The sequence below is a fragment of the Hippichthys cyanospilos genome, chromosome 10 (assembly GCF_059441005.1).
Source record: "Hippichthys cyanospilos isolate Australia breed blue-spotted pipefish chromosome 10, RoL_Hcya_1.0, whole genome shotgun sequence".
In the NCBI taxonomy this organism is placed as follows: Eukaryota; Metazoa; Chordata; class Actinopteri; order Syngnathiformes; family Syngnathidae; genus Hippichthys; species Hippichthys cyanospilos.
The window spans coordinates 10,828,740-10,853,464 of NC_142378.1; the positions used below are offsets into that span (position 1 = coordinate 10,828,740).

General features: G+C 37.5%; 2 protein-coding genes across 7 annotated transcripts; one reads left to right on the top strand and one right to left on the bottom strand.

The window, feature by feature from the left end:
* Window positions 1-415: 415 nt before the first annotated feature.
* On the bottom strand, window positions 416-2,596 carry polr2h (RNA polymerase II, I and III subunit H). The gene is made up of 6 exons (XM_088425815.1): window positions 2,426-2,596; window positions 2,088-2,174; window positions 1,724-1,807; window positions 1,485-1,578; window positions 1,251-1,334; window positions 416-946 (listed from the first exon to the last, which is right to left on the bottom strand). Exons 2-6 carry the CDS (start codon window positions 2,158-2,160, stop codon window positions 829-831), a joined length of 453 nt encoding a protein of 150 aa, XP_088281941.1. The 5' UTR covers window positions 2,161-2,174; window positions 2,426-2,596; the 3' UTR covers window positions 416-828.
* A 228-nt stretch (window positions 2,597-2,824) lies between these two features.
* armc9 (armadillo repeat containing 9) lies at window positions 2,825-21,923 on the top strand. Of its 6 annotated transcripts, XR_015867049.1 has the most exons (29): window positions 2,825-2,891; window positions 3,426-3,514; window positions 3,635-3,760; window positions 3,889-4,059; window positions 4,741-4,896; window positions 4,984-5,076; window positions 5,929-5,953; window positions 6,065-6,222; window positions 7,203-7,301; window positions 7,485-7,520; window positions 9,069-9,103; window positions 9,181-9,292; window positions 9,436-9,528; window positions 9,699-9,789; window positions 10,210-10,333; window positions 10,450-10,589; window positions 10,696-10,772; window positions 10,853-10,927; window positions 11,062-11,152; window positions 11,365-11,417; window positions 11,747-11,845; window positions 13,089-13,204; window positions 13,748-13,920; window positions 14,567-14,672; window positions 15,660-15,838; window positions 18,551-18,724; window positions 20,478-20,552; window positions 21,522-21,689; window positions 21,810-21,923. XR_015867049.1 is itself a non-coding variant. In XM_088426422.1 (26 exons), the coding sequence occupies exons 2-26, from the start codon at window positions 3,440-3,442 to the stop codon at window positions 18,571-18,573; spliced, it is 2,526 nt and encodes an 841-aa protein (XP_088282548.1). In that variant the 5' UTR covers window positions 2,825-2,891; window positions 3,426-3,439; the 3' UTR covers window positions 18,574-19,998. The 6 variants fall into 6 exon arrangements, 5 of the variants coding, with proteins under 5 accessions (XP_088282548.1, XP_088282549.1, XP_088282550.1 ...); XM_088426422.1 differs by lacking the exons at window positions 20,478-20,552; window positions 21,522-21,689; window positions 21,810-21,923 and having other exon boundaries at window positions 18,551-19,998; XM_088426423.1 differs by lacking the exons at window positions 20,478-20,552; window positions 21,522-21,689; window positions 21,810-21,923 and having other exon boundaries at window positions 13,748-13,917; window positions 18,551-19,998.
* Window positions 21,924-24,725: the final 2,802 nt, after the last annotated feature.

Genomic DNA, 24,725 nt, shown 5'->3' on the forward strand with positions numbered 1-24,725 from the left:
CACCATCCTGTGACATCCATTACCAATGTGACATTGTGCTGAAATTCCACACAACACTCTGCCCCTTTCAGTTCTTCCCTTAATTAAATTTTGACTCAGTGTCCACTATTCTTGGTGTAACAGGCTCCAGCATGCGGGAACTAAATTGTCTTCCGGGGAGGAAAATCTTTCGAATTTCTATTAACACACTCGGTCCAATGCATTTTAAATGCTACAATGATAGCGTTCAAGGATTCATTTATATGCCTCTATTCTGCACTGTGAATATTTGGATATCCAAATACTGTATCATAAACATAACCATCCGAGTAGTATTTAAGTGTAATGTGTTTGTATGTTACAGGAGAGCAGACTCAGCAAAATGTCGAAACCCAGGTAATTAAAAAGCCTTTAAATGAAAATAAAGAATAAAACATTTTGCATGTTTGTTCTATTTTTTGAGGGTTCATTTTGTCAAAAAAATTCCAAGACAACATAAAAAAGCTGTTTTAAAAGCCAAAGACACAGTATGTTTTTGGCGAATTTACATAATTCTGAAGCCACAAAATGAATTTAATTGTACAGTATTCAAAAATGAAAGAGCCCTTTTGTACATATATATAAAAATAATCTATTTACAGATTATTAGGGGATGAAGGTGGTAGCTGTTCTTAAGTATCACAGTCCGCTTGTTAGTCCATTTTTCAAGAGAAATGTTGTTTTGTATCCATAAATTTAAACAGAAACACACCTTTAAAACCTCAGTTGGTTATCACTGTGCTCAGTTCTGTATGGTTTTCATGCGGACTGTGATAGAAAAAAATGATGCAATGAGGTCAGTGCTGAGTTTTAGAAAGCCAGCTTCTTCATGAGGAGGTACACCCTGGAATCCACCTCGAAGCCGTGAAGGTTGTTGGCATCTCCCTGCAGCCTCATGAGGAGGCCGCCGTAAGAGACATAGGCAGAGCTGAAAGTGGAGACGAATATTCAAGTCAGTTCATGCAGGAAATACTGGACCAAAGTTTCATATTTTTTATGCTTACCCAACAGCTTAATAAGATATTCAAAGTAACAATTTGCAACCATTATAACTGTGATACCATACAAATACACTGTATAATCATTTAAGCCTATAATAACTAGTATACAGCAAGAAGTTACGAAGCATTTTAACAATATAGTAAAACCAATTCATACATTAATACTGAGTCAATTATATGGGTTAATATGGAAGATAAATTGAGTAGAGATTTTTAAAAACAAGTACTCACAGTCTTGTTGCAGCTTCTGTTGAAGTCTCATCACCCTCTATCTTATAAACCTTCCCATACATCACATAATCAAATTGGTCTGATCTGAAAGTTAAAACAACATTCAAACTCAAGCTTGTATACTGCACATATAACACAAACACACAATTACTCAATGAGTATGTACTGCAGATGATTAAAAAAAAACGTACTACTTAAACACAAAGGTGTCATTGAGCTTTAGGAGTAACATACCGAGATGGTCTGTCATCTTGAGGATTGTATTCCCCATCATCTGGCGTTCCGTCTTCATATAATGTGCTGGCGATTACCAGTCTGAACTTGTCACCTTCATGAGATGAACACTTAATTTTAATGTGTACTTTCATGTTTTCTGTATAGCATCACACTGTGATTTATACATTTCTAAGTCGAATACATTTCACTTAAATGACTGCAACAAGTTTACTTAGTATAAAGGTCTAAGACTTCACCAAGATCTACTGGATAGATTTGAATGTTCACATCCAAGATGAGGTCCATCTTGAAAGATTCACTTTCACAATGTAGACGGGACACTGTGGAGAATAGTCAAGAATACAAGTCATTTAGATGCACTTAAAGCAAAAATTAAGCATGACAAACAATGATTTCCTAAGATATTATCAGTTGTATTCCACTTGCGTCCACGGGGAGGCAATGCTGACTGTTTGAAATTGCTGACAGGTAAAAAGTGCATCTTAAAAACATATTTGTGCAACTATAGCTGTCAAATGAAAAAAATGTTAAATGGCTGCCCCACTGACAAATCGCTGGATACTTCCCTGTACGTAATATTCAACAGAAAACATTACACACCTCGGTCAAACTTCTTGCCATCTGGATCGATGTCTTTTACGTCGAATATATCCTCAAAAAGAATTCCAGCCATTTGTTTCCCTGTTTCTGCCAACAGAAGTGCAAGAAACACTCAGTTTACAACAATTAAGCTGTAAAAATGGGGAGGAAAAAAATACTTAGAATGAGAAGCTTCTAAAACGAATTAGTTAGCCTAAAAAACGTAAAACCTACCACCACAAGAAGCCCTGTGAGGGCTAGTAAGGGGTTCTTAAATGGACCTTAAACTTCACTTATCCAAAAATGTTAAAATGCTAGCTGATAGCGTTAGCGTGTTGTGTACCCATTTCAAACATTACCTCTTGGACGTTGCTGAACGACGCTCTTCTTTTTTGTGCACAGCCAATGTTTTCCAGCACTCGGTTGTGGATTGTTGCAAAGAACGCAAAAAGAGTTTGCACTTAATTTCTTGTATGGTTAACTCGTCATTCATTCAATACAGCGTATGGCGGTGCAACCACACAATGTGCTCAACCTTTGACACAACATCTACTTCCGGTGAGTTTCAAATGCTGTTGTTTTTGAAATGTTTAAAATACCTAAATATTCAGATACATACATTCTTTGATAAAACAAACTCAATGCAAGTTGTTCTTGTTGCGCAATTAACAAAATTAAAACAAATTATATGAAAATGTTTTTTGACGTTAAACAATGCTTTACGACACTCACTTCTACTTTCCTGTCACAACTCTTTGGTTGCTATGTGGTTAGCGTCTTTTCCGTGTACGGTTGCTAGCTAATGGTTGTCGTGCTAATATTGAGGTACTGTACACAATACATTTTTTTTAAATTGATATTGGCATAAGATTGTGACTTTTGTAGCGAGGATGACGGTGGCTGTTGAAATATTATCTTAGGTGGCAATAGAAGAGGGCGAGAGTAAATGTTGATCGGTTCTGCTGGAGAAATATTAATGATGCTAAGATATCAAACAGCTACGTGTTTGCTTAAATTTCCATTGGCGGTTGTATGTTTACGTTATTTTGAATAATGAAGAAATAGATGCAAACCCATCCTTATTTGAAATTAACCCAAACTGAACACTAGGGTGTTATCTTTTTTTTTTATAAGTACTGCAGCCTAAATTTGGTCTGTGCTCTTGTGTGTGTGTGTGTGTGTGTGTGTGTGTGCTTGTTTGTTCTTGTTTTTTTTTCTTGTAGTTTAATAGAATCCGTGACATGTTTACAGGGCATAACAAACACACCTGGAAGAACCAATGCTGAAAGTGAAAAAAAATCATTGTTCTGTTATCAAGAAGTACTAATTATTTTTTTTTTTTATGTGTGGTTTACAAAGTTGTGGATACTCACATGAGTTCCGAGGAGGAAACCATAATGGGCGACAGTTTAGCCACTGAAGCCCATCTTCTTGGGATGATCAAAGAGGTATAAATGTTTCTGTCAATCTGATAAATATGTCAACAGTGTGTGCAGTATATCAAAATTGTGTTTTCTCTCTGATCTGCTGTCATTGATCAGTACTGTTTGCTTGTTTTCCTGCCATAGTACCTTAAGGTTAAACAGTTTGATAACACAGTTAACAGTTTTGACATGGAGTGCAAGAGTAAAGGAAACCTTATTTCCAAGCCTCAAGGAAATGCTCTGAGTGCCGCAAAGACTCACATTGTCCAGGTAAAAAACTGAACCATTTAATTTCATTTGTAGAATGTAAAATGACAAGCTCTGTTTAAGATGGATCACAAGCAAACGTATATTGTACTTTTCGTTTTCCTTTTAACCCCATCTGTCCATCTGTGCAGAAAGACCTCCTCAATTCCTTCAGTGATGGCGACCACAAGTTGTTCTTTGAGTTGTGGGAGAACAATATTCCTTCTGATGTATTAAACACAGATACTGAAGCCCAAAAGCTGGAGTTCTACCTTTATATCCATTTTACCATATACCCACTGAGGAGCCATCCTGATAAACAAGTATGTTTTCTATTATTTCCGGTACATTGTAGGACCGTTCTTATCCCGACAGCACACAAGTGTCAACTGCCCAACATGACCACTAAGCTGTGCTATAGATTCATCCATCGATTTTCTCAGCCGCTTGTCTTCACTAGGATGGTAGACATGCTGGATCGAGTCTATCCCAGCTGTCTTTTGTAGTCGGGGTACACCCCGAACTGTTTCCCAGCAAATAGCAGGGCACACAGAGACAAACAATCATTCACACACACAAGCAGACTAGGCGTATTTTTGGAATTGCGGCAGGAAACCAGAATAACTGGGGACACCCTATGCAAGAAATGGTTAGAGGAAGGTCATCCATGGTTTCCTCATGTGAGATGCTGATTTCATGCACCAACAATTCTTGGCAACTTGCCAAATCTAGTAAAAGGTGGATAAATAACCAACAATTGTTAAATAATGGTGATAAAGAGCAGCCTCGATGAGTGAATATACAATTGATGCGTTCACTGTTTGCAGCAATGATGACGCAGAACTTCCCCCTTAAAACAAGTTTGTTAATAGTTGGTGACCAAAAGACATAGTTATTAAAAATATTGTATAGGGTAGGTTGAGTGCTTTGAAATCACCTAAACTTACCTAAACCACCTAAACCTAAGATTAACATAAATTAAAGAGAACTGAATTCTTCTACAGGACCAGGCAGAGTTTGAAGAGAGACTTTCTGATTTCAAGAAATACCTAGAGACACGAGGAAGGGCACTGAGCCAGACCACAGAATTTCTTCCTTATTATGCTTTACCTTATGTGTCCAACCCCGCTGTCCATCCCTTCTTCAAGGAGCTCTTTCAGGTTCGTCATGAAACTATTATAACATTGTTGACAATAAAAAGCATTTTGTCTGGGATCCATATTCAATGAACATATATATTTTTTTAGGAAACCTGGATACCAGAGTTGAAGAATAAACTTCAAGAATTTGTGCTAATGACATTGAAGCCTCCAGACTGCCCAAGGCTGCTGACTTTATATGTATCCTTTGTAAAGTAGTGAAAATGGAAATGAATGATTACATGGCAAAAAGAAATGTTGGCTACCAGAGGAGATTTTTGGTTATTTTATTTTTTGTGGAATTCAAATTAGACTAACAGGAATTATTGCCGAACGTATAATACTGTCTTGCCATTTCATGTTATATTGGCATTCTCTGAGTAATTTGCATGTAAAAATATTATTAATAAAAATTTCGTTGCAGAACGTAGCAGAGAAAAAAAAGCAACTGAAGTATAGCTATTTTTACTTGTATATTAATGTGATATAACTAATGTTAGTCACATTAACGTCTCAAGAGAGGTTCAAAGAAAAATATTTTTTCCTCTCTCCATACGGAATAAACAAAATCATTAAGATCATCTGACGCGTATAATAGTTTCTTATGTAAACACTCACACAGCTGATGTGTCAAATACTTATATACACACACATTAAACAGGCTGCTGCTTGGCAAACCTGTATTTGTCACACAAAAAGTTAACTGGAGTTTGACTGTTAAGTGCATGTAAAGTCATGCATGACAGCTGTGTTTGCCTATACAACAGTGTTGGTCAATGAAAATTTCTAAAAAGAAATGTATGCATCCCTCCCTACAAAACAAACTATTATCTATCACATAATAGACACCAGTTTGCCGTCACACTATAAAATGGATTGTCTTAATCCTGTACAAATTGTCTCGGCCAGGCTTCCAGCAGGATGTAGGGCGTATTGTGACTCATATTCTTTATGCATCATTTTGTCTCACTGAGGGACCCGGACACACATTAGAAATGTTGAATGGCTGGTCAGATAAGTGCTTACGTGTGTCCTTTAACAGACGGTATGCAGAAGGAGGGCGGAAAGTGTTCAAAAGGTAAGCAGATGTTACTTAAAATATGTTTGTGTTTAATGTACGACCAACTTGAAAAACATTAAAAATGCACTAACACTTGTGGGGTTTTTGTTTTTTATTAACTTTCCGCAGAAGCTTTGCAGCAGCTTCAGGTACAGCTGGTTGAGTCAGAGCGCCGCTCTACCAGCTACATGCGCAAGTACAACAAGATGCAAGCAGACTACTACCAGCTCATTGGCATCACTGCTGAGCTGGTTGACTCCTTGGAGGCTACCATCAGCGGACAAAATGTAGTGTGGATTGCAAACTCACACAAGCCCACAACACAAATTGTAATACAGTATAGGTTAAAAAAATGTATACTAACCCAATCAAACTCATCATGTCAAAGAGTCCATATTTTCTGAGCTGGCAATCAGTAACTAACTACCAGTATTTTAATGCCAGCCATTAAACCAAATTGAGATCTGGTCAACAATTTTAAGCATTCTGGCAGACCATAGTGTTTTTATTCTGCTTTTAGTCCTAAACCTATTCTCCGCCAATCCACAATATTAAAATATTTGGGTTAAAAATAACCTAACTATGGGTCAAAAAAGGACGGACCCAATTATTTAGTAAATCTGACCCAATTTTCTAGGTTGTTTTGCACAAAACAAGCCCCCAAAATGGGTCTTGACCAGACAACCTAAAAAAGGGGTTGTCTAATTGACGCAAATATTGGGTCAGTCCTTTTTTGACATATAATGAGTTATTTTTGACCCAACTGTTTTTGAGTTCACAAAATAAAAACAAAAAACATTGTTACCTTCAATTGTCATCAATGGCACTCCTTAATAGAATTTACGGTTACATCCTTTTACGCCAACGATGCTCAGTGTCAGTTCGTTCAATGTCATTGTCAACAAGTCGAAAATCCATTTTAATTGGGTTGGCAGCGAATGAGTTAAAAGTGACACGTACAGGTGAAATATGTATAGATCAAACTGTGAAAAGAAAATCTAGAATTTGTGCTTGGAGTACAAGTCTAAGTTGTTCCTTATCATTGCCTCAGAATACTCATAGTTTAAATCAAATCAATTACTCCTTTCAAATGAAAGAAAATGCCATTAATCCACCCGTACCTTGAGAACATATTTTATTTACTTTACTAGAACTACTGAATCACACTCTTAAAACAAACCATTTTTTGCAAGTCAAGGTAAAAGAAAATCACAAATTGCTCGCATCTCAGAAACGCGTAATGGGGCACTTTGCTTTATTTATGCAGATTTCGCCTGAGTACCTGCAAAGTGTGTGTGCTCGTCTCTTCAGCAGCCAGATGAGGCAGAGCGCGGTGCCGATAAGTGACCTTACCAGGCCTGGCACTGTGAGTGGAATAATCATTTTACACCTTGTATGTTGGGGCGGGGTACTGATGTAAACATATCAAACAGTAAGTATAGCAATTCAATTCTGATACGAACACGCTGATAAATATGCGAACTAAACGCAGACTTTATTGTTTGAACTGAACCATTTTTCTGTTTGTATGACACTTTTGTCCCCAAAGGGATATTACTCTATGAGTCCCTATGATGATGGCTATGTAAGTTCGTCATGCTTTCATCTTTATTACACATCATCTCTTGCTAACTTACTCTGCCCTTACTGTGTCCTTGTCCACACCCCGTTCTACGCTTTCTCTACAAATAACCTTCGCAAACTCATTTGTGTCCACCTGTCTTCCTTGTCATTTGTCTCCTAAACCTGCTAGATTCTCCCCATTGACAGTTCCTTACCAAACATGTACAATCCATATTTTAGGGCTCTCCTTTAAAACTCTCCTTGTGCTCCCAAAGGCTGATGCTAAGTACAGTGCTTAAGTAATCGATTACTTTACTGTATATATTTTAATATTAATGTGTTTTTTCTAAATAAGGGACTAAAAATGTCTGATAATTAACTAATTACTTTAGGTTATTAAGTATGAAAGAAATCGATTACTATTGGTACTTTGGTACTCACTAATATGAAGGGCACGAGTTCATGTGAAGATACCGATCATGTTGATGATTTCTCGCAATAATTATGGAACAGCTGTAGTAAATATGTAAATCAAGTGATGCTTTTTTTTTTTAAAGCGTGAGATAACATCAGCATTGTACAAGGCCCCTGTACCAACTTGAATAACCATGATCGATCATAATGGACAGTTTGTTTTGTCTATTTACTTGCATTTTACATGATGGGAGAAAGTCAAAGCAGAGCTATCAATGAAGTCAATAATATGACCTATAAAAGACTTTATATGACAGTAATGGTTTGATTATAGAATAGTCAACAATAATATAAACCCTGTATATCCTGAGTTATTTCTCTTTGTGCAAATGGAAAAATGCAATTTAAGACCAAGCTTGGTTTTCAAATAAAATGAAAGATGGTTTAGTTAAGTGCACCTTTTTATCCAAAATTACATCAGCAACAGCTCATATGTCATTGTATGTCTCACTCACATTATCGAGTGATATATATATCGATGTCATATGCTCCCACCCAACAATGAAAATATTGATATTTGTATCATTCAATCGTATCACACAAAAAAGCAATGCATATAGTTTCTCCCGCCACATCATACCTTTGAGGCTCTAATCATTTGGAGTTTTGAAATAACTAAAAATAAAGTAACATATAACTGCTACACATTACAGTTTTTATAGTTCTACTAACATTGCATTCAAGTGTCCATAAAATTGTTTGATTTTGATTTTAAGTGTTTTTGTTGATGGACTCAAAATGAAAATACCTTTTGTCTGGTTTAATTTTAGATTGAAGTTGGCACTCATTTTACATAAAATATTTAATTAAGGTCTCAGTGGCTCATTCATTAACTTAAATGATCCTATCCCATTTTCTGCATGTGGTATTTTTCCAAACAGAAATAAAAGTTTGGGGATTCAGCATGTGCCACACGCATGATATAAGCATGTCCATGTACTGTATGTTTTCTGTTAATCGTTGAGGAATTAGGTGATTAACAGGGCAAGCATACACTAAATGGTGATAACTCATTTATCTAACAATTGCATAAGTTTGAAACAACAATGTGATGAATTGTTTTCTTTTCCTTTTTTTTTTTTTTTTGTTCCTCCAGGCTTCCTCAATACTTCGAGCATCCATTGCGCCATAGTAAGTGTTTCTACAGTTATCGCTTGTACATGCTGATAATGAAATGTATCTTGGATGTCTTTGCTAACACTTTTCAGCAGACCCAAGGAAGTGCCAATGCTGCCCTCTCTGGATTATGTGAAGCTGAAAAAGGACCTGCTGGAAGGATCAGACCGTCTGAAGTCCCTGTTGCTTCAAGCGCTGCGCTGGGTTTGTACATTTTCCTCTCAACTTCATGTTACTTTTTTTTTTTTTTTGAGCACTGCTGTTCTAAGATGGCTGACCTCTGGCATGTTGTTTCCAGACTTTGTGCCAGTCAGATTTAACATTCCCAACCTGTCAATCAATTTTAGAGACTTACTCGCTCACTTCCTGGTGAACAGAGGGACACTGCACTTCAAGCTTACATCAGCAATGATCTACTTGAACAGTACAGCACAAAGCAGGTGGTGCCCAATCGTATTTTTTTCTTTTTTTTTTTTTTTTTTTTAACTGATCCACTGCCACCCAAGTCAAAATGGATCATTGATGTTCTTTGCCATCGTTAGGAATGAAAAAGTTAATTAGGGCATTTCTATTAGGGCAATTCTTCATATTTGGATTTTTGTGTCTGTAGGAAACAGTGCTGCATTTACTGACTTCAAAGAATGAAATAGTGCGGCAGTACATGGCTCGTCTCATCAATACATTTTCCTCATTTGCAGACGGTGTGTATCAACAATGTCATATAACATTTTGGTATAGTACTGTCTCAGCTCTTTTGTGGGGCCTTTCATATAAATAACACATACGTGGTTCCTGATAAGAAGAATGTATTTTAAAAATGGGTAGAAAAAGCCTTTTGGTTTTCAGTAGAAAGAACCTTCTGCTCTTAAACATGAAGAAAATGCAGCACTAATTTAACTCAGTGCCAGCCATTTTCCAACTCTTTTACCCTACCACTTAAAACACAAATAAGTGCCAGGGATTGATCGTCAAGACTAATGGAAGAAATGTAAAAATTCTACTTTGAGATTAACAGTCAATAAAGTCAAATTCAAAGCTACAGTAATGGTAAGATGTGTTTTATTTATTACCACACTGAGAAAAAATATGACAAAAATAACAGGTTGCATTTAAACTTCCAGGGCGCATCTACCTCTCACAAATCCCATTGCTCCTAAAACTCCTGTTGGAAACACTCAGAGAGGAGAAGAAGGACTCGTTGACCCATGAAAATGTGCTGGTGGCGCTGCAGAAACTCAGTCTAATGTAATGAAGAGGATGTCAACATTACCAGTCATAAAACAGTATCTCAATCAGCAATTTTACAGGGAACAACAAAAAAAAAAAGGCATTTTATTCTGATCGTTACATCTGTTTTGTAGGCGGAGCCAACAGACAGCCATGATAGAAGATGATCTGATTGGCTGGCTGGTGGATGAATTGCATGACTCAGACTGTCTGAATGACTATACCCTGGAATATTCTGCATCTCTTCTCATGAACTTGTGCCTGCGAACAAAAGGTACACGCAAAGATAATGAACAACTGATTTTGAGTTTTTTTCAATTAGCAATTAATCGGTGCTCTGAAATCATGTGTATATGTTTAACGGGTCTGTCTCTTAATAGGAAAAAGGAAGTGTGCAGAAAACGCCCAACATGTGCTCAAGGTTCTAACTAACCTCCTTGGACATGACAACCATGAGGTGATGCATACGTTCCCTTAAAGATGTAACATGTTATTTTTTCATATTGAGATGCATGTGCATTGATATATTACCTCCAGATTCTTCCATATGTGAATGGAGCGCTTTACAGCATCCTATGTATCCCCTCTGTCAGACAAGAAGCAAAAGAGATGGTGAGATAAGGAGTTATCTTCACTAGCTTGTTTCTTTTTCCTACACCTAGCAGATGTTCATTGTTTTTGAAGATATTTCCAGCTCATGTCAGATTCATAAACCAAATGAATGTGTTTTGCTCAAATGTGTGAAGAGTGTGGAGGAGATCCTCCGCTGCTTCTGCAAGGAGGATAATCCGGACCTTCATAGACAAATTGGCTTCATTATTAAACAGCTCAACTCAGGTCAGTGAATGTACTGTCAAGATATTTAAAAAAATGAGTGATTAGTGAATTATAATCTGTAAGTAATTGATCTAGCAAATATATTTTTAATATCATCTAAAAATGCTGCAAGCTCCGAGCGCAACATTTTATTTAGATGTTTTTCTTCCCGTGTACTATTTAGGAATATGTATTTTAATTCATTAATTACATAAATGCTATGTTTTATCCAGCGGAGGAAGAAGGACCAGAGTCAGATGATGAAGCTGAAGATGATGACAATGATGTAAGTTCGATATGTATATTTTATACTTTGCTCCTACACATCTATCGTTGCATCACACAATAGTAAGAAAAAGGTTAGCACATCTTGAATTACAGCATTATGGAAAATGATGATGAGTGAAAAAGTGTACACTTCACTCTTTGTACAGTAGATGGTAATCTTGACATGGCACAGATATTGAGCGTCATTTGTTCAGTTGTTTGTATGCAAGTGTGCGTTTCCAGATTTCAGTGGTTAAGTTTACATAATATATTTTTAAACTAATTGTTTCTAAATGCAACTAAAAACAGCAGATAATACCCTTTGGTCTTTGTGATTTCTTGTGACAGGAAGACTTAATAGAGTCCGACCGGGACAAGGAGGAAGTCCTTCAGCCAAAGCCCAGTGAGCTGTCTGGAGAAAGTCTGCTTACTACAGAGTATCTGGGTGTAAGTGCAAAATGTACACACACGCACACTTGACGACTCCTATTCCCTTTGACTGTGCTGCAGACACACTCACCACATGCCTCACAGTGACCGTCATACCTAGCAAGGTTAAAACAACTGTAAACCTACCAGGAAGCAGTGCAGACTCGACAGTTGGCATAGATTCCATTGAGTGGCCTTTAATGATATAGAAAATGTTTTATCATTATCTTGGCTACAGTCCGTATTGGATAAATACTGTAGATGTGAAACTGCTTTTTGATGGACATTATATATATGAATATCTGTACTTGCTGTACTCTCTTGAAGCAGTTTTATGATTACAAACTTTTTTACAAACGAATTTACAAATTAGAAGAATAAAAAATCCTGTGACTGGCAACCAGTCCGGGGTGTCCCCGCCTACTGCACAAACATGGCTGGGGTAGGCATCAGCAAGCCAGCGGCCCTAGTAAGGATAAGCAGAAATAGAAAATGAATGGATGAAAAAATAGAAAATTGCCAGTAATCACGTTAAATTTGAAGGAAAATGCTTTATTAGAATATATAGGTCTTTCTTATAATTATATAATTGTTTCTTGGGGGAAATTTTGCAAATGAAAATAGTAGTTTCGGAACTTGGTATCAATATCGGAAGACAATTCAAGAGAGGAGTTGCTTATGCTGATACCAGTCTGGTAAAAAGTGGTATCAGACATCCCTAATACTTGTGTATACAAACATATAGCTGGCTTCAGGCTGAAATGTCATAAGTCACATTTTAGTGAATTTCTTTAATTGATTTATTTTCTTCCAAAATATATTCTGGTTAGTCCACCTATGTGGGTCTTACTTTTACAAATTATTAACCAATCTTAAATGTCGAAAATTGCTTGCTCTTTTCAAACATACAATCCTAAAGGTTGAGCAAACTTTTTTTTGGGTCTCCTGAAAAATAATGATTTAGTAATTTAATAATTTCACATGATGCCAGCAGTATGCAAATGTTTTTTAAAGCTCTTTCATCTTACATGAATGAATGGAAAAATTCCCTAATTTTGTTCTGTGACTTCCCAAGAGAGTTGAAGTATTTTCTGTTTTAATTTCCTATGTTCCCATGATTTTGTTCCTGAATAGTGCTATTTTGGGGAGATATTGAGTTAACCAAATAAAATGAAGGGAGTTTCATTTTTGAAAGTACCAAACATATATGTAAAAATTATTACATTGTCTATGTTAATTAATCTTTGTATTGACCATTCAGATTATTACCAATCTACCCAAAGTGAAAAAGAAGTCAAGCCCACAGCATCAACCAAGCATTGATGAACCTCTACAGCGACCAGTGACCCCAAGCTCCCATCGTAACACTAATGTTTTGTAAGTGACATAAGAATCTGTGTGTGCTTTGTGTGGTTATGCAGCCAAATGCTGCCTCACTTAGTGTTCAAAAGATTACATTTAGAATTGGATATCTAAATTCAAAAGCTTTTAATTCTTCAGAGAGAGCTCACATGACTTTAGCACAAAGAACCTCAAGTAGTGCATTGTCAAAGCTTACGATTGGAAAATAAAGTACAGCTACAACAATAGAGACCAAATAGGTCATTGTGGCAATGATAGCATATGCTGCTATAACCTTTCAACCTTGTAGAATATTGATATCTAGAGCAGTGGGTCAGAGAAAACCTTATTCACAATGTAGTTTGAAATGAAACTGCCTGGGTTCTTTTAGGTTGAGGTAAGAAATAAATGTTAAAAAGTGTGGGTCATTGAAAACACCTGTAAATAAATTAATGTCAACTATTAATTGGTTTAACTTTTCATGCCAGCTAACAACAAAATGGAAAAGTATCCCAAAAAAAAAACTGAGGTAGCTTGGGCTGAGGTAGCTTTTCTTCTGTATTTGTGCTCCATGCATAGAAATTACCGTCCAGGCAGCCAGGGCGGCATAAGTGGAAGAGAGGGGGTAAACCCTCACATTGGACACAGGACCGAAAAGGTAACCTCCCCTTCTTCCAAGAACGACTCTCGGCCTGACACCAGCTATAGCAATCGACCACGCACGGCTGACTCCTTGCGTCACAGTCCAGGTGGTGAGAATGTTGCAAATATGCATAAATCTACTGTATGACAACAGTCTTAGGATGTGGCTCATGACTGTGCCCTAATTCATAAATCTTGTGGCTGTTTTTGGATGGACCAAAATGGGCCAAACCATGCTTTTTTCTTGTGCCAATATGATTTGGCAGCAGGGGTTCACAAAGACAAGAGCAGGGGTCACCAACGTGGTGTCCGCAGGCACTGGGTAGCCCCGAGTATCACATGAGTAGCCCGCAAATCTGTTCTGCTAATAGTTTACATTTGATAGAACATTGTGATTTTCTAGGAAATTTACTAACTATTATGCATATATGACATACACGTTACATATTACATTTGATTTACATATTTCTCAATGGCTTTGATTAAGTTCTAAAAAAAAAAAAAAAAAAAAAACTTTTAACATATTGAGTCTTCAATGGCAGCGAATGATATACATCTGTTTGCCTGTATCCTTGTAGCTTTGAAACCAGAGCCACAGTTTAGTTGTTGGTTTGGGTAAAAATTAAGCATGGAGTTGCTGAAAAAATATTAGTCTGCTTCCTGGCAACTGTCATGGTGCCACTGACCATATTTTTTTGTTTTTGGAACATCTTTACGTTTTAAAAAAAATTCACAAACTTACGCTCTGATATTCAGACTTAGAGTACCGCCGGCCAGCTTCGGCTTCTGAACTGGACCAATCTATTGAGGCACAACCCAGAAAAGGAGCCCTCCAACAGAAACACAATGGATATTTTGGCAGGTAAATACACATCAGGCTAACCGTACTTAAAAAAAGGTGTGATTTTATGATGTTTTCAGCTATTCTATTTTAATTGTCTGGTCTATTATTAGGGTTGCAAAAAGTCTTCCCATAGAGATACATTTAAGACACATTGGTAACTACTTGCAAATACATGTGTTGAAAGAAATACTGTACATTTTGACACAATGGATGGTCTGTTCTAGTTGCATACTTCAATTTGCAGCGTGATTAAGTGTTTTGGTAGGGCTTTCGGCTTCATGTTACCTTATTATGTCCTGTATCTATTAAGACAGCTATGAAATTTGAACTTCACATTCTTTGATCCGACCAATGGTTGCTTGCCCCACTGTAATTCTTTGTAATTCTCCATAGTTGTCGAATGGCATGTTTACCTAGATCTGATGCCTCATTTGAAGGAGAACATATGGAAAATTTGCATTTCATGTTATATTTTCTACCTGCCTCTCATATGCCACAAAAATATACCTCATGGGGAGAGCACATTAAAAAGCTTCAAACCAGCAAATTTAATGACATTGGAGCAAAAAAAAAAAATAATAACTTGATGGGACTTTTTGAGGCACGTTTGTGGCTTCCTCCATGGAACTTGCACATCGGTGTCCTCAGCTGAGGCATACTGGTGGTGACAGAGGTTGCCAGACTGGTTGCATGTATGACTCAAAAAATAACTTTTTTTTCAAAAAACTTAATCCACATCATGTTTTTTTAAGATTTGCAAATGTGCACTGAATGACTTCTGAAGGCTGAGTTCAAGTCAGTCAAAGTTGAGTCTCATGAATGTCATGTCTGGAGGTCATAATCAGCATAATAGCATCTCATGAAGTGTAAATTCAATGCATTTCCATTGCACTAGCTTTTAAAAGTAGTAGGTCATGAGGCTTCATTTTCCCATCAATAAAACTAATAGATTAGCAAGGATTATATGCATTTACTCAATTCTCGCCTTCTTTTTTTTGTCACCAGTGGAGATTCCATTTCCGCGTTTATTAGCAGGCCGCTGTTAGTATGGAGTCCCGAGCCAGGAGAAGCTCAGAGAAACGCCGCATATAGTCTTGCACCAAAATTTTCTCAAGCTGAACCTCAGCAGTGTAGCCGGCCATGTTCCTCAAGTTCCACGAGTGGAAGTGGACGACAGAAAAAAGGTAGGCTTATTAAGTTGAAAACAATGTTTTGTTGGTTGTTTTTTGTTTTTTGTTTTAATTTTTGATAGGATGCATCTCAAAGTACTTTTTTTAGTCTTTTCTAGTCTGGGCAATAAAATCAATTCATATAATGTCATTTTAAAACTCGAATATTTTAAAATGAGCTAAATCGTGAAATTTAGCGGTTTATAAGTCATGTTTACAATAGTTACTAACTGCTGAACTCAATCAAAGCCAGCTATTTTTCAACCCTCTTTTAATATAAATATACACACACACACACCTATGATTGAATGCCTAGACCAGAGATTGGGTGATTTGGTGAAGCAGATAAATGAACGGGACCCAACTCGCACAACTTTGCGCAAAATAGAAGGTGATACACAATACAAGCGTTTATGACACTACACTAGCATTTACTTTAGCATCATGAACACATCACAAGTAAAATCTTTCGATCACCCAAAAACCTTATTTACGGCTCAGCAGTTAGCACACAGCGCTTCCATTTTTGATGTAACATCCTGACTTCTTCTTTGTGAGTTTTAACTTCTGTTATATATGTCAATATGTGGACGCCACCCAATGTCCAAAATGAGAGACGATATTTATTCTGTTTTATTTTCTTTACACTTCACTTAACTCCTTGAAAAAAAAAATGTACAACCATTTGTTTTGCTTTCTTTGCATGAATGGATTAATTTGGATGTTCCCTACATACGGTGACAATGTCATATCAATAGCACCTTTGGAAATATATTTAGTGATAAAAATTATGACATGTTCAATACCTATTTCAGCCACTGTAAGTGACCTTAATTATTGTTAAGGTATATACCATGATTTTACCAGTCCAGCCTAATTAAGAATAGATTTTCCTACATTTGTCCCCTGAGCTAAAATGAGCATGACACCCCTGGCCTAGAATCATGAAAGCTACATAAAAAGAAGTCATTGGGATTGAATGGGTTAATTGTGACATGTAAGCAAGTTATACACAAGCTATGAATGTTAACTTTATGTTAAACTAATTTAGAAGTAGTATATTTTATCGTTGTCTTTCCAGTTTTTTTGTTTGTTTGTTTGATTAGACAATTAAATCAATGTTTGTTGGATTTATTACTTCAATTAAAACCTAATAAAATCGTCATCATCCAGAAGGCCTGGTGAAAATCATGATTTTATCTTTTGGCCACATCGCCCAAAAAGCATATAGCTTTGAGCTAGAATTTCCTCCTTGATGTAATTGGAGGTCTTACTAGTTGAATTGGAATCAAATTGCCATGTAGCTTATCACATTTGATAGAAACAGCAATGTTTTGAGTTTGCAACCACAGAGCTTGCAAGTCCAGTGTTCTTAAATGGATGGTCACCTCAACTCTGTACTTATGCATCTTCATTGCATTTGATGAGCCCGTAGCTCTGGCCCTAATCCTATCCATATATCTTACAATCAAGCACCATACTAAGTGTGTTTTTGAGGTCTGGCATTTGTCATCTATCGGTGAAGTCATACGGAAGTCACTTAATCGAACCTTTGAGGCAAATAAGCGAAGGCACATGGCACAGCAAACAGAATAAGTGGGCATTTATTGTGTGCTTCCGTTGCTTTTATCCACAACTTCTCTGCTATTAGTCCTATTGGTTTACACATGACTGCAGTTTCTGCTGACCATCAGCTTTTATTATCACTAATATTTGCAGTTTGCTAGTTTCCTGATGCTTAAAGTGGGAGACCAGCAGCCGCACGTTGAGACACATTCCCCTTCAGGCCTACATTTGCTACACAATAAACATGTGTCGGGCCCGGCCAACCATTCTGCAAGTAAACAAGGAAGGAGAATGGAAGAATGGAAAGAAAGGAAAATATGTCAACATGGTACTGATACTACACTTTGAAGTGACAAATTCCTGTAACTTGATGCATACAAGTGAGTAAGCCAGTTTTTTGGAAGAAAAACATTGCGTTGCGCCACCCTTGTCTTATCTATTAAATGTGGGAACTACTTTTGCAGTGTTATCCCGCTGCTTTTTGTAGTCAGTAACGCTGCAGTGTTTTTTTTTTTTTTTTTCTGGCTCGTCTGCTTGAGTCACTAATGACAATTTAGACCTAAACAAAATAAAGGCATCCAATACTTTGCAAAAAAATAACACAGTTTAGTGTTCATTTGCTTCATGTTCCAATAGGCTTGCTTTTAATTTGAAAATAAAATTACTGTGTAAAATTACTATCATTGTATGGAAAAAAAAAGGAAACCTCTAGCGAGCCAGTATATTTAGCATTTTCACTCACCTTTCTAGGCCAACAGAATATTATGTGCTATCTCTATGTAAATATGGGGTCTGCCCAATGAAAGATAGACTTCCATTCTTCAGTAGTATGGAAGCACTGCCATCCAATGGTCACAGTTAGCACTACAGAGCTCAATTGGGTATCTTAGGTAAGCATTAGTCAAGGGTGTCAGCTCTTCACCATAAAAAAACGTATACGACCAGAATTTTATTATTTATTACTGGTATTACTATTTTAAAAGACGAGAATTTCCGTCCATGGCACTGAATGGGTTAATATGTTAGGACAGGCACGTTTCTGGCACAATCACACCACTTTGAAGTAAAAAAAAAATCCTTAGTCGTCTGACTTAATAAATGCCTTCGGTCCTATACCTTATCCCTCCAAACCTTCATCTCAACTCCTGTGTCGTCCTCCAGGCAGCAAGTCAACGCGGAGGTGAGGAGGTAGCTGTCACCACGGCGTAGATTTATCTCCCCCGCCACATCACGCTTCCTGTAACATCATCCTGCCAGGTTTTGATCAGGGTCAGGGCTACAGTGAGAGGGTCGAGAATCAGCAGCGGGAGGCAGACAGGCTTGAACAATGCAAAGGTTTGTGGTACTGCATTTTTCTCCTGGCTTCAGCACAGACTTTTGCAACCCAATACGGGGTCAGACAATAATCGCATCCCCCAGCCGGCCAACCGGTGCTCTTTTCGCCCCACTATGGCCCTCAATTCTCTGCTCTCTGCCTTTCTTTCTCAACAAGGTCACTTGGCACACCTGAATATGTGGAACATCCTGCCACCATGACACAACTAATAAGTCTTAGTTTTGAAACTGGAGATAGCACATCCTTTGCTGATAAAGAGTTTAAAGGACCATAACAAAACAGTGACATTAATGATCAAATGTTAGCTTAATAGCATTACTGCACAAGTCATCTGGATAACTTTTCAATCCCACCACCCTAATCTATCCCTCTAACCCTTATCTAGAAGCATGCTGAAGAAAGGTCGTAGCTTGAATGGCATCAACCCAATCACTGTCAGCACTCACAATATTTTTTTTATATTGCCAGGCAGGATCGTTTGGCTTGTAAGTGACAGGGGCATCGAACAAACAAAAGTGTGTCGCTGTTAAGTGGTTGATTCATTAGCTACTGTATTTATATTTGCATTTATGGTGGCAGTGTTTTCCTAATGTGAGTCAGGCAATTAAAATAATAGATTTTTTTTAAATAACAGTCTAATCAATTTACTTTTATTGTCAATAATTATGTTTTAAAACATGTACAGTGTGTTTTTTGCAATAATAGCATGCTGTCATTTCGAATGTATCACAGTAATCCTAAATTCATGCTAATTGAAATGGCTGTTTATATTGTTGCATTGTTGGAAAATCATGGACTTTAAATTTCTTATTTTCTATGGACTGACTTTTTTTCTCCCCCCACAAATGTTAGTGATCTGCAGAACCACGTTTGTGTGTGCTATGAATGTTTGTGTATGTATTGGCTGGTGTTTGGGTAACAACTACGCATCACAATTTTTCAACGTCTTAAATATATGCAGATTTAGTAATCATTTTGAATGACATGATTGAGAAGCCTTGCATTCATAAATCAAAAACCTGAATGTCTTGTCAGAATTACTATTTGTAATGTCTTTCGCTTATTAGGCAGCACTGCTACTTCCTAATGGTACAGTCTTTTTATATTAATAGCAATTACAATGTCTCACAGCATTCTGCAAAAAATGGAATTGTATGACTGTATTAGCTAACATCTTACATTTGCACTGTTCCGACTCCAGTCATGTATATGTATGTAGAATGCAACACTTTTTGTGTGTTTCTTGATTAAAATGTTGTTTTACACAAGATAAGTGGCCTGAAATCAAACATTTCACAAATGCATGAATGAACCCCGTTAAAACAGCGTTGAAACAAATAAGACAGTAATATGTCATTTTTTTCTTTCTAAACATAACAATTATCCAGATTATTATATACAAGATATTATTGACAGGGTCCAGAATTTGGAACTAAGTTGAAATACCTGGAGTGAAAACACATCAACAGGAGAAAATGAAAACTCCACAAAGTAAGGTCTGGGGCGAGATTCACACTCAGTACCTTGAAAGCGGAGAGGACCACCCTTTATCCATTTAGCCCTCTAAAAATATAACGCCGAACATTATTTTGACACAAAGACAGTCTGTTTGTTTTTATACTATAACGTACATATTATTAATAGTTTTACTTATATAAGTCCAAGGTGATATTTGTCCATAAATTACGCTATTAGTATTAGTTTTCTTGTTTGTTCGTAATTGCAATACTGCTTGTTTTGCTTTTCCCTAAGTCACTTTTAGTTTCCTGACGGATGACGTGTCCAGCGACCCGCATTGAGGATGCTGCCGGCAAGCAGCAGCACAATGTGAGGAAACAAGTCGCACATGACACATTGACGCACTTGCATGCAGGTGGCTTAATAACCCTTTGCTCCAGCATGCTGGTACCGTCCAGCTGTCATCGCAGCCGGAGGAAGAAGCCGCTGCTTTTTATCCAAACAAAACAATGGACGAAGAGACGGAGAGGGGAAAATAGATAGATGTGTCTTTTGACTTGTAACACAAAAGAATGGAAAGGTTTACCACAGCATCAAGTGTGGACTGATATGTGTGTCACATGCGCTATTTCAGGATAAAAATGTCAAGCTGATAAGGCTGGATACAAACAACAAGGCATGGCATCATGTACCGGAAAGCTCTCAGTTGCTCGTAAAAACGGAAAGGCTCATCTGCCGTTTCACAAGTTTGTTGAGAACTAGCAGTGTCACTTTAGGACATAGTCCACTTGAGTCAGAGTACCATTCATTGCAAAAGAGTGTCGAAAGAAGGTTATTTCCTGGAGTGGTCCTGAGAATTTTTGCTTATTTGTTTTTAATCCTTGTGAGAACCCTGATTTTGAACTATTTTTAACTCATCATCAAAGTGTTTGATGGAACTTAAGTCAGGACAATCTCATCCCAATAAACCATCATTTACCTTTACAATGGAATTAAGTGGAAATATGGTGGATATAAAAGTATGCAGGTCGAGGTCAGGTGATAGATTTATAAATGAGACCAAGATAAACTTTTTTTTTTTTTTTAATGCCTCGGCTCTGCCTCTTGCATGAATTACCCACTACCCGGCAGCACTCAAGTGCTCCATATTGGCTGGCATAAGAGACATTAAGTTTCTGTTCCTACTTGATCACATTTAAAGAAACCATACTCAACTGTGCCTTTTCAGTTGGAATATTTGACTCATTGCTTATTTCTGAAAACAAATACTTTTTCAACAACAGTTTTAGGATATCATGCACGTTAGAACCAGAAGCATCCCATTCAAATATTTTGCAGTGGCCATGTGCACCGCTGATAACGATCAACGCCAGCCTAGAAGAGCATTTCAGTGCGCTTTTGTCATTGGCCTCTTGTTACCTCTCGACCAAGCTTGAGAGATCAAACCAAGGCAGCCCACCACCTCTTCCAACAACACTGTTGTTGACACTTTCAGCTCATGTTTTGGTGAGTCCAGAAAAAAGGTCAGTAAGACGATGAACAGGGATAGGAAAATTTCATTCTCAATGACACTAGTACAGGCCGCTGTGTGTTTTGGAGAAAATGCCTCCTGTTCTCTCATCGCAGAAGAACATCCTCACTTGATGGCTGAGTGGGAATGGTGTGTGTGGAGGGGGTTGGTATCCCCTCAAGCATGCCCCCCTCCCCCAGAAGTAAATTCCTTCATGGTGACTTAAAGGGAGCAGTGAGCCTCTGAGCACAAGACACCTGACAGACTTCAGGTAATCCTCCTCTCAGGTGGGCTTAACTCAACAATAGGATCAGGGCAAACTTCCGTTGGGCTGAAAATCTTGAAATTTCCACTTCAGCCTGTTTCTCTTTCAATGCTGCTCACCTTGACACCTTTCTTTTGTTCTTGCGTGAACTGCAACAAAAGTTTTTTTTTTTTTAAACAGGAAAAAAAGATGTGATCAAATAACTTGTTTAAAAAATTATGTATGTGTCCATGCAAAGGCCAAACAGGTTTATCAAACAAGGAAGCAGTTGGGTGAAGGTTTTTTTGTTTGTTTTAAGTGTGACCTTCGATGATTTATTGTTACCTTTTACTGGCTGATACTCTATTCCTCACCAAGTCTTTTTACATTCTGCCAAACTAATGTGTCAACAGGACAATGAGAAGGACATATCACCTTTTTTGTTTGTTTAATTGTTCATTTCTGTCGGGGAAAAAGCGGATGAAAGGTTTTTTGAGCCTTTGATTGGTTCATTCTTTTCTTACATTGTTAAATTTCAACTTTTCTCCATCCTGTGAAACTTGATCCCGAGGTACACACAGACAAGCATCGCAAACAAAATGGCAATATTGATTGGTCAATTCACCTCACGTGCATATTTTGGCAATGTCATCATCTGAAAGACAGGAATGACTGCGATGTGAAGAACAATATTATCAAGATCTAATCAAGTAGTTATAGGTTAATATGTCTTTAAAAGTCAGCGTTTGACTTCGTATCCTGACCGGTAAGCCTTGCTTTTCCACCTTTTAAGCTGTAAATAACATCCTGCACCTGTCGGGAACTAATGTGTACGGGCTGTAAAAGCAGCACCAAGTGCCAAGAGGTGCTAAAATGCCTCATGGAGGTGAGAAGAGCTGCACTGTATAGATGCCTTGTAACCTCTTGATGAGGAGACTAGACATGAGTTACAACAAGTGCGGCCGAACAATGTTTTGCCGCTCTGCAGCTGCAGGGGTGTAGGGTTGGCGGCGAGGGGGGTGGCAAAAGGGAAAAAGCAGCGTAGGCAGGCAACAGGATGCACATGGCCCTGAGAAGGATAACTTGTTGGATGCAGGAAATGGAGAGAAGGAGAGGAAGGGGGCCGTTTGGATCACAGCTGTGCTCGGATTGAGAAAATTCCTGTTTATGAAGCGCATGTTGCTGTCCTTTCACGAGTTGATAAAGCGGCGGAAGAGCACAGTTGGTCCCCAGCGTTGTGCTTGTCATTGTTGCTTTGTGTTTCAATGCCAGTTATAACAGAAATAAAAAATTGCAGCGCTCTTGACTTCCACTCCATGAAATACCTTTCACGTAATGCCACAACAGAGATGATGAGCCACGCATCCTCTCCGGTCCAACATTAGTAACTTGTATTTTCTCATTATATTTCTCTAAAAAAAATCGGAACGTGAATAAATAGATTTCTTTATAACTATATTACACGGCGGTGACTTAAACCAGTTTAATTTGTTAAATGACCTCTCAAAATTCAAGGCATTCTTTCAAAAATCATGGTTTCCCAGCAAAATGAATGTAGATGCCTTCAATTTTCTACTTTGTACTTTAAGAGGGAAGAAATAGCACCCCATTATATTGTATTTCAAAAACATACAATAAAGTCATTGTGACTATTGTGCCTGTCTTGACCACCCGGCAACCGAAAACAAAATGCAGATATATTGTTCATTAAGACACACCTCAACTTCTCTGAGATCATCAGTACAAAACAAATATAACAGACAATAAAATAGACTGTTAAGTTGTCTGTCTACAACTGTTGCTGCGCCATTTGTGTTCAAGCTGCTGCTTAATTCTGCTGCAACAGTGATGCCGCTTTATGTTAGTATTAAGCTACTAGACAAGTTAATGAAATAACCAGTGTGGTTGTTTTAAGTACACAAAGTGTAATTTGCTTTATGTTTCTTAGTTTGACTTTCAACTTAAATCTGGAATGGTGCGGCCCCTGTGGGGATAAGCGGCTCTAGAAAACGGATGGATGGATGGATGGATAATATCTACACAATATTTTGGTTGCATCCTTAAAACTTGTGGAGTATGGTGGAATTTGAAGACAGATTTTCATCAAACGTGTAGTCAGGCATGACTCTCGGCCACCCTGCCTGACTACCAAAAAGCTCTGCCACTGATGTTCACCGGTAAAGATTGCTATCTATTTTGTATGTGGTTTAATGGGCTGTTCCCACTCATTTTTTGGTGGGACTCTTGGGGAGGTAAATAATTAAATCACACCAGCCCGGAAAAACTCATCCTGATATACAGTATATGCAATGATATCTGTGATAAGCCTTCATCAAACAGTAACAAAAAAAAGGCTTGCTAGCTCATAAAACCCTTAATTATTTGTACAATCACAGATCATTAACAACAGGACCTCTTGCTGATGTCACAATAGGTTGTCCACACCACGAACAAGTCAGCAAGTTAAGTGAGTCATTGCTGTGCATGTGCATGTGCTGGCGTTTTGTTATCTTTTTAATTTAATTTCCTCATACGCAAGAAAAGTAACAAGTTCCTGTGTAAAGGAAATCCTGTTCCAAATAAAATATGGGATTGCATTATAACAATAATACCTAAAAAGCATATGCTGATATATATTTCATCAGAAAAGGTGAATCAAAAGTGTTCTCCCAATGGAATACTCCGAATAGAAATGTACCCTTCTTAGTTACTTAACCGTACCAGCAATGTTTTAAGTTAAAATTTGGTACTAAGATAATAGTGTAAAAAGATGTGAACTGCGGTCTAG

Coding starts and splice junctions, on each gene's coding strand:
- polr2h (XM_088425815.1), bottom strand. CDS start 2,160: ATGGCTGGAATTCTTTTTGAGGATATATTCGACGTAAAAGACATCGAT. Junction 1,579..1,723: donor AATCTATCCAGTAGATCTTG/GTGAAGTCTTAG, acceptor CATCTCATGAAG/GTGACAAGTTCAGACTGGTA. Junction 947..1,250: donor ACAGAAGCTGCAACAAGACT/GTGAGTACTTGT, acceptor CTCCACTTTCAG/CTCTGCCTATGTCTCTTACG.
- armc9 (XM_088426422.1), top strand. CDS start 3,440: ATGAGTTCCGAGGAGGAAACCATAATGGGCGACAGTTTAGCCACTGAA. Junction 7,521..9,068: donor GTCCCTATGATGATGGCTAT/GTAAGTTCGTCA, acceptor TTGTTCCTCCAG/GCTTCCTCAATACTTCGAGC. Junction 9,790..10,209: donor ATTTTCCTCATTTGCAGACG/GTGTGTATCAAC, acceptor TTAAACTTCCAG/GGCGCATCTACCTCTCACAA.